Below are 13,080 nucleotides of genomic sequence, written 5' to 3'. Positions count from 1 at the left end.
GATTGAGCATCACATGTAGTATTGAGCATCCTGGAAGCCAAAGCAGAGAGAGAGAGAGAGAGAGAATTGTTATTCAATAAAGAAAAATTTCCAGACTATTTTTAGTTCTAAATTCTGAAAGTAATTTATCATGTGGTGCATACTGTCTTTTAGAAACTCCAAATGAAACTTTTAAAATAAGCCTTTCTTGCTGAGGACGTTGTTAAAGGACACAAGGAAGAAGCTAACCTTGACATTTTGATTAGTTCTCATCATTAGAAGGCAAAGACTCCCAAAAACCAATGTCTAAAAATTGTATAAAGACAGTTGTCACTTAGTAAATACAAATTTTCAGAATCTACTATTTACAAATAAATTATATATAAATTCATGTAACCACTCTGCACAGTAATTTAACGATATGTATCAAATTTTTAAACACAGGCAAAAATTCTACTTTTCCAAATTTGTTCTGAAACAAACTTGTGCAGATGAAGAAAGACATTAAATACAAAATTGCGTATGGTAGCATTATTTATAAAAGAATATGACCACAAAAAAAGAAAATGACTAGAAACCACAGAAATCTTGAGAGCTACTGAATTAAATTATATTACTTCTTAGAATGGCTAGCTTTGCAGCTCTTAAAAAGTAGATCTATATGTTTTGATATGGAAATAAATCTTCAAATATATAATGTTCAGTAAGATAAGGAGGTGCATCAATGGTATAAAATGCTTTTATTTCTGTTATAAAAGATATAGATAGGCATGTAATTTATATGTCTAGATATATGCTTTTATGTATATACTTGGATTTTTGTGGAAGGTAACTGTTAACAGTGGTTTCCTCTAGGCAGGAAGATTGATACTTACTCTTCATTGCCTTGTTTTTACTACCATGTTTCCCCGAAAATAAGACCTAGCCGGACAATCAGCTCTAATGCATCTTCTGCAGCAAAAATTAATATAAGACCCAGTATTGTATCATATATATTATATTACCAAGTCTTATATTATAGTAAAATAAGATCGGGTTTTATATTATAAGAGGCAATAGAGTCTGGCAGTTAAAAGCCTAGACTCTGGAGTTTGAATATGTGTATTCAAATCCTGGCTCTATCACTTACTAGCAGTGTGGCTTTGGAGTTAATTTAAGTTCTCCATTTCTCATCCACAAAATGGGCCAATAATAGCACCTTCCTCACTGGATTGTTGTGAGGATTAAATGAGTTAATAAGCATGAAGTGCTCAGAACAGCCTAAACAGTGCCATATATGTATTTTCTTAAAAAAATAAAAGGTGAACTTTTAAAAATGCATGTAGTCAAGAGGACCTCCAATATCTCAGAGCTGGAAGGACTTTATATATAAGTCACTGCTTCCAGCATCATAAGTTGTATAAATATTATATTTGAAGCAGGGATTGAAAAGCAGTGGTCTTGTTTTTGTTGTAATTTTATCTGGATTTGAATACTTTTTAGGGAAAGCATGTACCCTGGGATTCATAATAGGTGTTCATGATGCCTGTGAAGACTGAATGCATCTGGTTTTGCAGCTTCTGCTCTGGGCCATCCCAGTGAATGCTCAAGCTAAGAGCAGAATGTATGTTAGGCCAGGTGGCAAATCTGTGAAGAGATGTACAGCCATAGTTGTTAGGCCAGGAGGGCCTATGCCCATGCTGGTTATAATGTATTCACATGCCCTCATGCCTCGCTCCTTTTGAGAGAGTGACAGAGACCTGGGAAGAGGCTGTGCTAGGAAGATCCTCAGGAATCTCATGGCCATAGGGACTTCCTCTGTATTGGGAAGCAGAAAGTAGAGGGCTCTGTGTTCAGGACTGCCTGGTTTCCTCCTCCCTCCTTGCAGCTGCTTTGGGACAAGCCTGGAGAACTTAAACCGACTTTAGGAACCTTTCTTTAGAGTTGGCCATACTTTGGGCCAGGATTGGGCCCCTCACTATGGGCACATGGTGGCCCCAGAGAGGGTGGGATGGGGACTCTAGTCCATTCAAATCCGCTGAATTCATTAACATGCTGTCACCAGGAGGAACGCAAGGCTGAACTATTACAACTTCATGTGGAGTCAGTGGTTCCTGGCTTCTGTCTGTCTGGCCCTTTCTTCCCGCACTCTTGGGCATTCATTCCAGTCTATTTATCCATTTGGCCAGAGGTTCCCCTTGCATCTGTCTGTCACATCCAACTATGCTTCCATTTGCCCTTTCATCCCTCCACTCCTACTCCAATCCTCTGCCAACTTTCCCACCCATCCTTAGAGTGCTGACACGTCTGTCTAGTCCTCCTCCCCTCCCACCGTGTGAGTCCGAGATCCATCCACTGGTCCATCCAGCTATTCCTCCATCTTTCTGTAGCCTGTCCATCCAATTCGCCGACCCCCTGTCTGGCCGCAAAATCAGCCGCTTGACCAGTCCTCTGTTTCCCGACCCCATAGCCCGCGAAGACGTCCCCGGCCACGGCACTGCCCTTGCACTGTCGTGCTCCGTGCTGTGAGCAACCGGCCTCCCACGTCGCCCGGGTCAGGCCCGCTTTTGTCTGGCGGCGCCTGCCGGGCGGTGCCCCACGCAGCGCGGCTCGGGGCGGGGCGCGTGGGCTGGGGCGGGGCGGCCGGGGCGGGGCGGCGGCCGGGGTGACTCAGCCGCCGCTCGCCCCGCGGTCCGCGCGTCCGCTGGCTGTCGGGCGGGGCGGAGAAAATGGCGATGCCCCCGGCCGCCGCGCCCCCCGCCGGGGCCCGGGAGCCGCGGAGGCCCCACGCCGCCGCCGCCCCTGCGCCGCCGCTCGGCCTTCGGCAGCTGTCGGCGCTGCGGCCCGAGCCGGGCGAGGTCCCGCTGCAGTCGCCCTGGACCTTCTGGCTCGACAGGTGAGGGGGCACGGGGCCCGCCGCGTCCCGCCCGGCCAGGCCCGCTGCGCTGCGCGGCCGCTTTGTATCGGGCGCCCCGGCCCGGCCCGGCCCGCCCCGCGGTGCTCAGACCCGGCCCGGCCCCGGGACGCGCGCAGAGCCGGGTCAGAAGCCGAGGTTTGGGCCCGCGAGCGGCTGTTTGGCGGCCTCGCCTCGCAGCTGGCCGAGGACAGGCGCAGCCTCAGAAGTTGGGCAGCACTTTCCCCTTTCTTCCGTTTAGAACAATGCCCCCGGGCGGGCGTCCTGGCTGGGCGGTGGGGTGGTGGGCCAGCCGGGGTTCCTGTCCTCGTTGCAAAGTAGGGAGGACGATACCGTCCTGGTTACCCCACGGGGCTCCTGGGGAGCGCAGGATACGACCTACGCTGTGACAGCGCGGGCAAAGTTGACCAGCCCTGGGGAAGTGTGCGTGGGGGCATTATTACCGCACAGCGGGGGCCGCCCTGTACACCTCTTTGAATTCTCTCTCATCCACGGGTCAGGTACATTTCAAGCACTTACGTGAAGCCACATGCTGGGGTTCGATGGTGAGCAATACCTCACCCTGTCAGTAACGTGGGACGATGATGAGCTTCCTCACAGGACAGCTCAGGTGCCATGTCAGAAATGCCTGCCTGACTACCGCGTCTACATTAGCGCACCCTTGCCCGCCCTCCAACCATTCTGTATCCTCCTGCCCTCCGTTTTTCTTCATGATGCATAATGCTACCGCATTGTGTTATCTGTTTACTTTCAATCTGTCTCAACCCCTCAACACTTCCTCTGTGACAGCCAAAGAGCAGGGACTTTTTTTTTTTTTTTTTTTGACACTTGCATATCCCAGTACCTAGAACTGTGCCTCACACATGGTAGGAGCACGAGAAATTTTAGACAAATGAATAAATTGGCGAATGTAAAGCCCTTTAGTATCTGTCACACGGTGGGTGCCCAACATGACACCTCAGGGTTGTCCCAAGAGCTTATGGAAATTTTGATGACTGTGTCTACTATGGTTAAGTGTTAGGAGGAAGTGTATGCAACAGTTTTCTGTGAAATGTACTAAACAGACACAAATCTGGTCTTAAAAGGCCTTGTATATAATGTCTGCAAGACTTTTTAAAAATAATACTCATCTTTTTTAGGAAGACAAGCTCATTCCTTTCTTCCTATTGGAATTAGCACCCATCTATAAGAATTGACACTTGGAGCACTGTCTTTTCCCAGGGACCCAAAGAAGTTGGGGGTGGGAGAGATACAGCAAGTCTCGCTTCTCAAAGCATTTTCACTTTCATTATGGGATGCTAAGAGAGCATTTTACTGTCAAAACAAGAGTGGTTTGGGCCAACTTTATCAGAATGAAAACGTGTGACTTGTTTTTAGAGGTGTGCTATAACTGTCCATTGTTAATTGGTGTCTGTTTCCAAGGTGTGAAACCTGGACACTGGTTTCTGGATTCTGGTCACTGGTAGAAACAGTATCAAGAGTTTCTTTTAAAACAGGTCAAAATTAGTCTACTTACAGGCACAACATTTTAAGAATGGTCTAAGATATTAATACTACATAACACATTGCTTTTTAAGAATATCTAGTATCTTTTTAAGATAAGAACACGGTAACTTCGAGGAAGACAAACTACTTTCCTATGTATTTGCACATTTTTGTTCTCTGAGAGCCAGAAATAAAATGAAATATAGGATTGTCACAGTGTCCAAATCTTTAATAGCAATGACTCTTTTAATTTAAAATGATAATTAATTCCAACTTTGCACATATGAATTCATTTTGCATGGTCAGTAACCCCATGCTTTTATTGCACTTTCTCCACTTCAGGAGTCCATTACATTTATGTAGGCTGCCCCTTCCTCTTGGGGTTATGAACACAGTGACTTCTAGAGGTTCATTTGTAACTTTGTTCCCTAGAGAAACAAGATTCTAAAGAGGGTAGTAAGGGTCTCAGGAGAGCCCTCCAAGGCAGCGTTCACCCCAGCATAGCTGACGCCTGCCGCCCAAGACGTCAGTTTTGAGCCCCACAGCATCTAACAGCCTCCTGCTACTTAAAACTCTCCTTTGGTACCGATCTCCTGCCCTGTCCTACCACCCAGCCCACTGTGTGATGATGGACAAGGGATGTAGTCTTCCTAAACCTCACTTTCATTGTTTGCAAAAGTGAGATAATCATAAGATATATCTCCCAGGGCTGTGCTGAGGATTAAATGAGAGCAATGAATGTAAAACACCAACACATAAATGCTTAATAAATGTTATTTCTAATACCAGTATTGGACGCTCCCATATTACAAATCCCCCGCCCCACCACACACAACCACCACACACAGTTCCTGGAGCAGCTTATCTGAATTCAGTGTTAAGAAGCCAGCAACCTCATTCATTCCCCTCATGGATGAGTTGGAGAGCCCTCAGGAGCATTATTTGCATTTTCAATAGTAAACTCCAGTAATTCATTATTACTGTTATTTTAGGAAGACTGGCCAAGGATTTAAGCATTTGGGAGGTGATTTGGGTTGAGGGTATAGAATGAAGAGTTTTCCTTCCATTTTCTGGATCTTTAACACCCTGCCCTGTCTTGATTCTTGGAGGGCACTCTTGGTTGTTTGTGTCTCTGACTGCTTTGTTTTCATCTCATGGTAACCCCTTTCCTCTGAGTTTTATCCACAGTCGTCAGCCCTCTGCTTGTCCTGAGAGACACCAGTGATCTCATCCAGTCACAAGGCATTCAGTTCCATCTGTGTGCTGGTGATTCCCAAAACTCTGCACTGTGCATTGGGCTCCTCCTTCTGTCTCTATGTAGATGTCTGACACACATCCAAACTCAACAGGTGCCAAACCACCTCCTCAAATTCCCTCCCAACCTCACCCCCTGCTATCTGACCCATCTCAGATATGAGCCGTTAACAGCAACTCCATCCTCTGTCTGCTCAGCTCCCAAATCTGGGAGTCATCTGTGACTCTCCTCCTCATCTCCCCCATTTCTTTCCTGTCCTTCTCCCCTGCATCCATTTCAACAAATGCCATTGATTCTACCATTAAAGTATATCCAGAATCCAATTCATAGTCACCTCCTGCACCCTAGACCTTGGACCACACCGCCTTCTCACCTGGATGAGTGCAAGAGCATGCTGGCTGCTCTCTCTCCTTCTCCCCTTGACCGCTTACAGTCCATTCCCACCACAGCAGCCAAAGTGGTCCCTTCAATACCTAAGTTAAAGCATGTCACTTCTCTCTTCCCTGTTTCCCTTAGAGCAAAAGCCCAAGTGCTTTAATAGCCCCTGAGACTCTGCAGCAATCCCTGCCCCCGCCCAGGACACCTTTCTCCTTCTGTCTCTCCCTGTCACTCTCCCTCCTGCCCATGCCCATCTAGCTCACTGGCTGTTTGCTCTGTCTCCATCATGGCAAGCACGGGCCTTTGCCACCATCAGTGCCTCTGCCTGGAGCGCACTTCCCTCAGTGATCTGCTATGTGCTTGTGCTTTTTTCTTTTTCTGGTTTCTGCTCAAATGCCATCTTCTCAGGGAGGCCCTCCTCGACCACTGACACAAAATGGCACACACATGCAGCACACTCCCGGTGTGACCTGGCTTTGTTTCCTCATGGGATTAGCCCCACCTGCCTGTCTTCTCTCACTACGGTGTAAGCTCGCAGGGTTCTTTCCCAGTGCTCTGCCTTCCGCTCCTAGATCAGCACCTAGCACAAGTCCACGCTAAATGTTTTGGGGGGTGTTGAATGCTACCCACAGTGACTTTCCCTTCCCCAGGGCGGCTTGCTGCTCTGATGACCACTAGCAAATCTGCATCTCTGGCGCTAAGCTCTCTCCCAAGTCCGGGACACCCACTACCTACCACGTGCTGAGTAACATTAACACCCTTCCAAGTTTCTCAAAGTTGAGACTTCCATTTATTCCTTGAATGCTCTTCTCTCTAAAATACTCTCCTCATCCAGTTCTGAGCTTCATATTGTTGGTTCACTGTTGGAGAAGCTGCTCCAAGCCTAAGTCAGCCCCTCCTCTCCACATCCCGCCCTGCAGAGGCCCCAGTTACTCACTGACCTGCTTGCTCCCACACTCTTCCCTTCCTCCAAGCATCCCCATCTGAGCTAGCAGGGGAAGCCTTCTAAGAGACACCTGATTTTGTCATTCACAAACTCCCCTGCCCCTCTCTGCCATAGCAGTGGATTTTTACTGCTCGTCTCTCACCACCTAATGGTGCCTCTATCATCAAGTTGTGTGGACCAGACAGGTGGGATTCTGCATCTCCAGCTGACTTTCACCACAGCAATTCTGATCAGTTTTGTTGTTTTTGTTTGTATTTAGAAATGGGCTGCTTTAATTTGAGAAAAGCATGTCCCAGCTTTAAAAAAAAGTGAAAACCATAGACTTACAAATTATGGTACAAACTTCTGTACTGCTATATTTAATACGATACCCACTTCCTTTTTGGCCTCGTCACCTACCTCTCCCCAGCTCCAAACTATCACTTGGTTTGTCTATTCTCCCTTGTAACAGCAGACTACGGCCCTTTTCCTGGATAAACCATGGACTTGCCAGCCTCTGAGATTGGTTTCTCCTGCTTGGTGCCTGTGGGGACAGCCAGGAGTGCACTTTCTAGGTTCTCGCCCTCACGTGGAAAGGTGCTGGCTCGGCTGTAGATGGCCGTCAGCTGTGATTGGATGGCCATCAGCTGTGGCTAGTTGGCCGTCAGCTGTAACCAGTGAGCCATTGGCCACTAATATAACTGCTGTGGCTACGCTAGCAGCAAATGGGGGCTAGCAAGAAGGTGGTGGCTGAGCTAGCAAGAGTGGATTGCAGTTAGCACGGCGGATTGCAGCTAGCAAGTGGGGTTGGTTGGCAGAGAGAAGTGGACGGCAGGTTGTGGATCGTGTGGCTCCTACTTCCTGTGTCTCCAACTGTGATGCAGGGTGTCAGCTCCCGCTCCCCACATAAGAACACAGGATATGGTGAGGCCAAAAAGGAACACCCACGGAGCCATAGGTAGGGGAGTCACACCACCATAGTCTCACTGGAGGCTGGATTCACACGACGTGCAACTTGCTATCCGCTTTTCTGCCAACTGACCGACTCCCCTCGCTAGCTGCAATCCGCCGTACTAACTGCAATCCGCACTTGCTAGATCTGCCACCATCTTCTTGCTAGCCCCCATTTTTCTGCTAGCCTAGCCACAGCAGTTATATTAGTGGCCAATGGCTCGTTGGTTACAGCTGACGGCCAACTAGCCACAGCTGACGGCCATCCAATCACAGTTGATGGCCATTTACTACCTGAGCCAGCAGCTTTCCATGTGAGGCCGAGAGCCTGGAAACTGCACTCCTGACTCTGTCCCCACACTCCACCCCTACATGCTCTCGCCTCACAATCTACGCAACAAGCGTCTTCCGCGAGGGGCCCTGTGCAAGGAGCCTGGAGGTAAATGCAATATCCTGGACACAGCCAGGCTTTCTGGACACTGCCAGGGTTTCTCCGGGCACCACCAGTGCTTCTGGGCACAGCCAGACTTCCTGGGCTTCTTAAGGTACCATCAGTCTCCCCGGGCACAGCCAGGGCCTCTCAGGGCACTGCCACTCTCTCTGGGCACAGCCAGACTTCCTGGACTCAGCCAGGGCTCTCAGGGCACTGCCACTCTCTCTGGGCATAGCCAGACTTCCTGGACTCAGCCAGGGCTCTCAGGGCACTGCCACTCTCCCTGGGCATAGCCAGACTTCCTGGGCACAGCCAGGGCTCTCAGGGCACTGCCACTCTCTCTGGGCTCAGCCAGACTTCCTGGACTCAGCCAGGGCTCTCAGGGCACTGCCACTCTCTCTGGACTCAGCCAGACTTCCTGGGCACAGCCAGGGCCTCTCAGGGTACCACCACTCTTTCTGGGCACAGCCAATCTTTCTCACATATTCTCCACGGTGGCTGGTCGAGATACAAAAGCAAACATCTGCCAGTTCCACTACATGGTGGTGTGTTCCCAAGCAAACAGTCAAGGGGTCCATTAAATTAAGGATGGAGCCCATTCCCCATAGTCCACAGTCATTCGCCAGGACTGTGAGCCTCACAATCTGTGCCCCCTCCGCAGGGCAAGGGCTCCAAGTCTTCCCCAACCTGGGGGTGAGGGCCTCAGCAAGCACTTCCCAGCCCACAAGGCCACAACGACCTTCACTTTCTCCGTCCTAAGCTGGTTGGGGAACCGTCCACGTCTTCCCACCCCTCCACGGGGATCCAGCTCTCCAGCAGCCGCTCCTCCTGGTCTTCTTGTGATTGAGTGTTCTTACACACAAACTGCTCCACCGCCCTTTGGGGAGCTTTGGCCGGCACCGCACTCTGCTTACGAAACTGAGCTTTTATACGTGTAAACTGCTCCAGTACATTCCGGAGGGTTTCAGCCGACACCACATCCTGCTCGCTGAGCCATTTGTGATACAGGGTGTCAGCTCCCGCTCCCCACACAAGAACGCAGGACATGGTGAGGCCAAAAAGGAACACCCACGGAGCCATAGGTAGGGGAGTCACACCACCATAGTCTCACTGGAGACTGGATTCACACGATGTGCAACCTGCTGTCGTTTTTCTGCCAACTGACCGACTCCCCTCGCTAGCTGCAATCCACCATACTAACTGCAATCCACACTTGCTAGATCTGCCACCATCTTCTTGCCAGCCATTTTCTGCTAGCGTAGCCACAGCAGTTACATTAGTGGCCAATGGCTCATTGGTTACAGCTGACGGCCAACCAGCCACAGCTGATGGCCATTTACTACCTGAGCCAGCAACTTTCTATGTGAGGCCAAGAGCCTGGAAAGTGCTTTCTGGGGCTCTGTCTGCACAGCAACCCAGCCGCCAGCGAGAACATAGTGCTATGACTCCCCTACCTATGGCTCCGTGGGTGTTCCTTTTTGGCCTCACCCCATCCTGCGTTCTTATGTGGGGAGCGGGACCAGAGACCCCGCATGACACCCCATATGACAGTGCCCTTCTCCCCTTGTCTGACTTAGAAGCTGCCCATGCATCTTTCAAGGCCTTGCTAAAATGCTGAGGCTGTCCTTGTCCTTCAGTTGCCATTGGCCCAGGATTAAGCCCCCCGCCTTTGATGTAAGGAGCATTGATTCCTTTTCTGTCCAGCCCTCTTGACTGTGAGCTCTAACTACCTCACGTCTGACTCCCAGGAGTGCACATCAACATGCACAGAGTAGGCGCTTTGTGAGTTTTTGTGTTCTAGTGTTTTCAGTCATAACGGCAGATCATCCTGTACACCTCCCACCAGCCCACCCCACCAGGGCTTAGTCCCCACCCAGGCAGTGTCTCTCCAAGTGTAGTTCCCTCTCACTTACATCAAATCACCTGGCAGTGCTTATTTCAAGTTCAGGCTCCAACCCTGTCCAGACTTAGACCCCTGGGGTAGAGTGGGCATTTGTCACAAATGCTTTAGGGATCAAAACCTGAGAATTACTGTTCTGTTTATTGATCAAATTCATGGAGCATATTAGTTGCTAGTCACTATTCTAGGTGCTGAGAAGGCAAAGATGACAGCATTGGACCTGGGCCCCAGCATGGCTGGCTCCCAGGCCATGTGCTTCAGTAGCATCAGTGACGAGCTCAGGGAGGTGCCGAGTTCTAGAGGGACCTGCCTCGCAGGGCATGAGGCTTTCAGGTGCATTCCAGTCCTGTACGCCATCCTGACAGCTCTGCTATGGGACGGCGGGGTTGGGCTTGACAGAGAGGATCCCAAGCCCTCTTTGTCCATAGATTGGCTCCTGGGGACGAGGGAGGGCAGGGACTGCATGAAGGCCGTGGTTGACAGGGGAGGGTGGTTGCGGTTGCCATCTCTTTTTGCCCCATTCTTACCTTTCTGAACCCACAGGCTCTCTTAAAGGCCCAGGATTTTGTCTTCTGTAAGGGGCAAGGCTTCTGGGGAGGTTAGGCAGGAAAAGGCCCTGAAGAGGGACCCCCAGTCTGCCTGCCTGTCGGTGTGGCTTTCAGCACTGACAACCCTCAGCATGATCATTCAGAGAAGTCACTAGTTCTTACCCAGCACCAACTGCTCAGAAACATGTTTTCCTTCTTTTAATATTGCAGATGCCATTTCCTTGTTTCCAAAACTAAGACAGCTGGCAAGACTAGTGTTCTGGCATGATAAGCACTGCACACCTGGTCTTCCTTAGTTCTGTCAGCTCTAACATGGTTAGACCTCTCGCTTACCCAACCTCCACAGACTGAAGGTTAATTACATATCAAGATGAAAAGAGTCCCAGTTGCTACTACCAAGGACCTCATAGGGTTGGAGTGACAATAGATGGAAGCAGGAAAAAGTCAAAATCAAATACACATGCAAAAATAAAGCATCGAGATTATGTAGATGGTTTTAATGGACGCGTTATTAAATGTTAATAATAGGCCCTGGACCATTTTTGTATGTGACTCTCAAACAGCAAGCTGGTATAACCACAAGCCACACATCTAGCTAAAAGCGATTAAAATGAAACCGTCTCTATGGGAATGAATGGTGTGTAAGGGATGCCCTTCATCAGATACCTGGGCCTGTGCAGATTTTCCCTCGGACAGCTGAGCCTGATGTCAGGAAATGCAACAGGAAGACTGGCTCTTACGTAGGAAACACAGTCTTCCCCTTAAGTTGGTTCTCTTCTCTGAAATGAGATACTCTCTCAGATTAGGCTGAGGATTGTCATCATTCATTTTTTTCATCAACCATTTATTGTGTGCATGTGCACTGGGCATGTGTCTCCATTAGCTGGATAAACTCTACCACATACAAAGTTTTAAACACCCCTTTCCACTTTAACTTGTTAGTATTAATCACCATCTACTACAGTGTGCTAGGACCTGGACTGGGTACTGGACAGAATTACCCACAAATCCCCACAATACTGACGTAGGACATATCAGCAGCATTTTACAAATGAAAACATTGGGGCCAGAGAAGTCCCTTGCTGAGGTCACACAGCTAATGCAGAACAGAAACAGGATTTGAATGAAGGACGGTGTGACGCCCTGGTCTCCCTAACCCCCTGAACAGTGCCTCCCTGTGAGTGGGAACAATGAACGGGAAACAATTCTCTCATATTTCATATCCTGAAATACAGGAGCTGGGTGAGACATGAGAAGTCACCTGGGCCTACCGCTGAATTTCACAAAGAAGGAAACCAGGGGCCCGTGTCATCAGAGACAATTAAGCCAAAGACTTCCTGCTTCACAATTTGCAGAGAAAGACAAGAGCCCTGCCTAAAACCCATATTTAAGTGCCTTTTAGGATTGCCCTTCACATTTAATGAAAACAGTCTTGATGATTTCTTTGAATGATGAAAAACATTCTTGTTAGAGTAGCGATGTTTACATTTTTTCTTACAATGCTATCTATAGTTCATTAGCTTTTATTCTTGAATTGTTAGCACTTCTTATGGTGACTTGATTTAAATGACATAGGCCAGCACACGTGAAACTTTAAACACAAATCACCTGGGATTCTGCAGGTGTCAAGAGGGACCTGGAAACTCTGCATCTCTAACAAGCTCCCAGGTGAAGCTGTCAGCTGAGGCACACTTTGAGTGGCACAAATGGAGGCAGGGTTTGGGGAAGACTTTTCAGCTTCTTTTCTTTGTAAGAAGCATCTCCACGTATCCAGGTTACTAGTGAGTGGTGCCGTGGCCCGCTGAGAGCTAGCTAGGTAATTTCCTTAGGTGCTTATAAAGTTCTAGTGGACTATTCACGAGGTTAGCTTGCAGCAACCATATCTTTAAGGAGGGGTTTCATGGAGAAGGCACATTTGGACTGCTGGAGCATCAGATTGAGGATTGCAAGCTGTAAGAGAGTTGGGACTGTGTTTGTTCAGAGTTGTGTTAGTGACACCACGCAGAGTAGTGGTCACGCAGGGAATGATCAGTTTAGGCTAGTGACTAAGAGAAATCTTGGTCCAAGTCCCAGCTCGGCCACTATCCAGCTGTGTGTCTGTGGGCAGGTCACAGTGGGGTTGCAACCATTATTTCCCTTGTGGTATTTCGTGAGGATGAACAGAGACCATGCATGTAGCACATGATGGGTAGTCTTTTTCGCTATTAGGGACCAGAAAGTATTTCTTGAGTAAGAAGGAGGATGAAATGCTTGGAAGCATTTCAGACTTAAATTGAGCTCAGAGAGTTCTGGCTTGAGATTCTCAGGAATGTGCTTTAATGAGTAGAGAAAGA

The 13,080-nt window shown here is 48.8% G+C and overlaps 1 protein-coding gene across 7 annotated transcripts in view; it reads left to right on the top strand.

The window, feature by feature from the left end:
• The window catches only part of EIF4E3 (eukaryotic translation initiation factor 4E family member 3), a 109,673-nt gene that overhangs the window by 33,984 nt on the left and 62,609 nt on the right, over positions 1-13,080 (top strand). For 2 of the 7 annotated variants that reach the window (XM_074313290.2, XM_074313291.2), the window contains exon 1: positions 2,609-2,854. The exons of 3 other annotated variants lie outside the window; for them this stretch is intronic. In XM_074313290.2, coding sequence (XP_074169391.1) covers positions 2,688-2,854 — 167 coding nt within the window. In that variant the 5' untranslated portion in view covers positions 2,609-2,687. Of the gene's footprint in view, positions 1-2,605; positions 2,855-13,080 lie in introns of those variants that run through there. 2 more of the 7 variants (XM_074313288.2, XM_074313289.2) reach the window with 2 other exon arrangements.

The sequence above is a fragment of the Rhinolophus sinicus genome, chromosome 5, assembly GCF_057876585.1.
Source record: "Rhinolophus sinicus isolate RSI-liver-muscle chromosome 5, RSI-T2T, whole genome shotgun sequence".
Lineage (NCBI taxonomy): Eukaryota > Metazoa > Chordata > Mammalia > Chiroptera > Rhinolophidae > Rhinolophus > Rhinolophus sinicus.
Note: the sequence above shows the minus strand (reverse complement) of the source record. Positions and strands in the feature narration are given on the sequence as shown.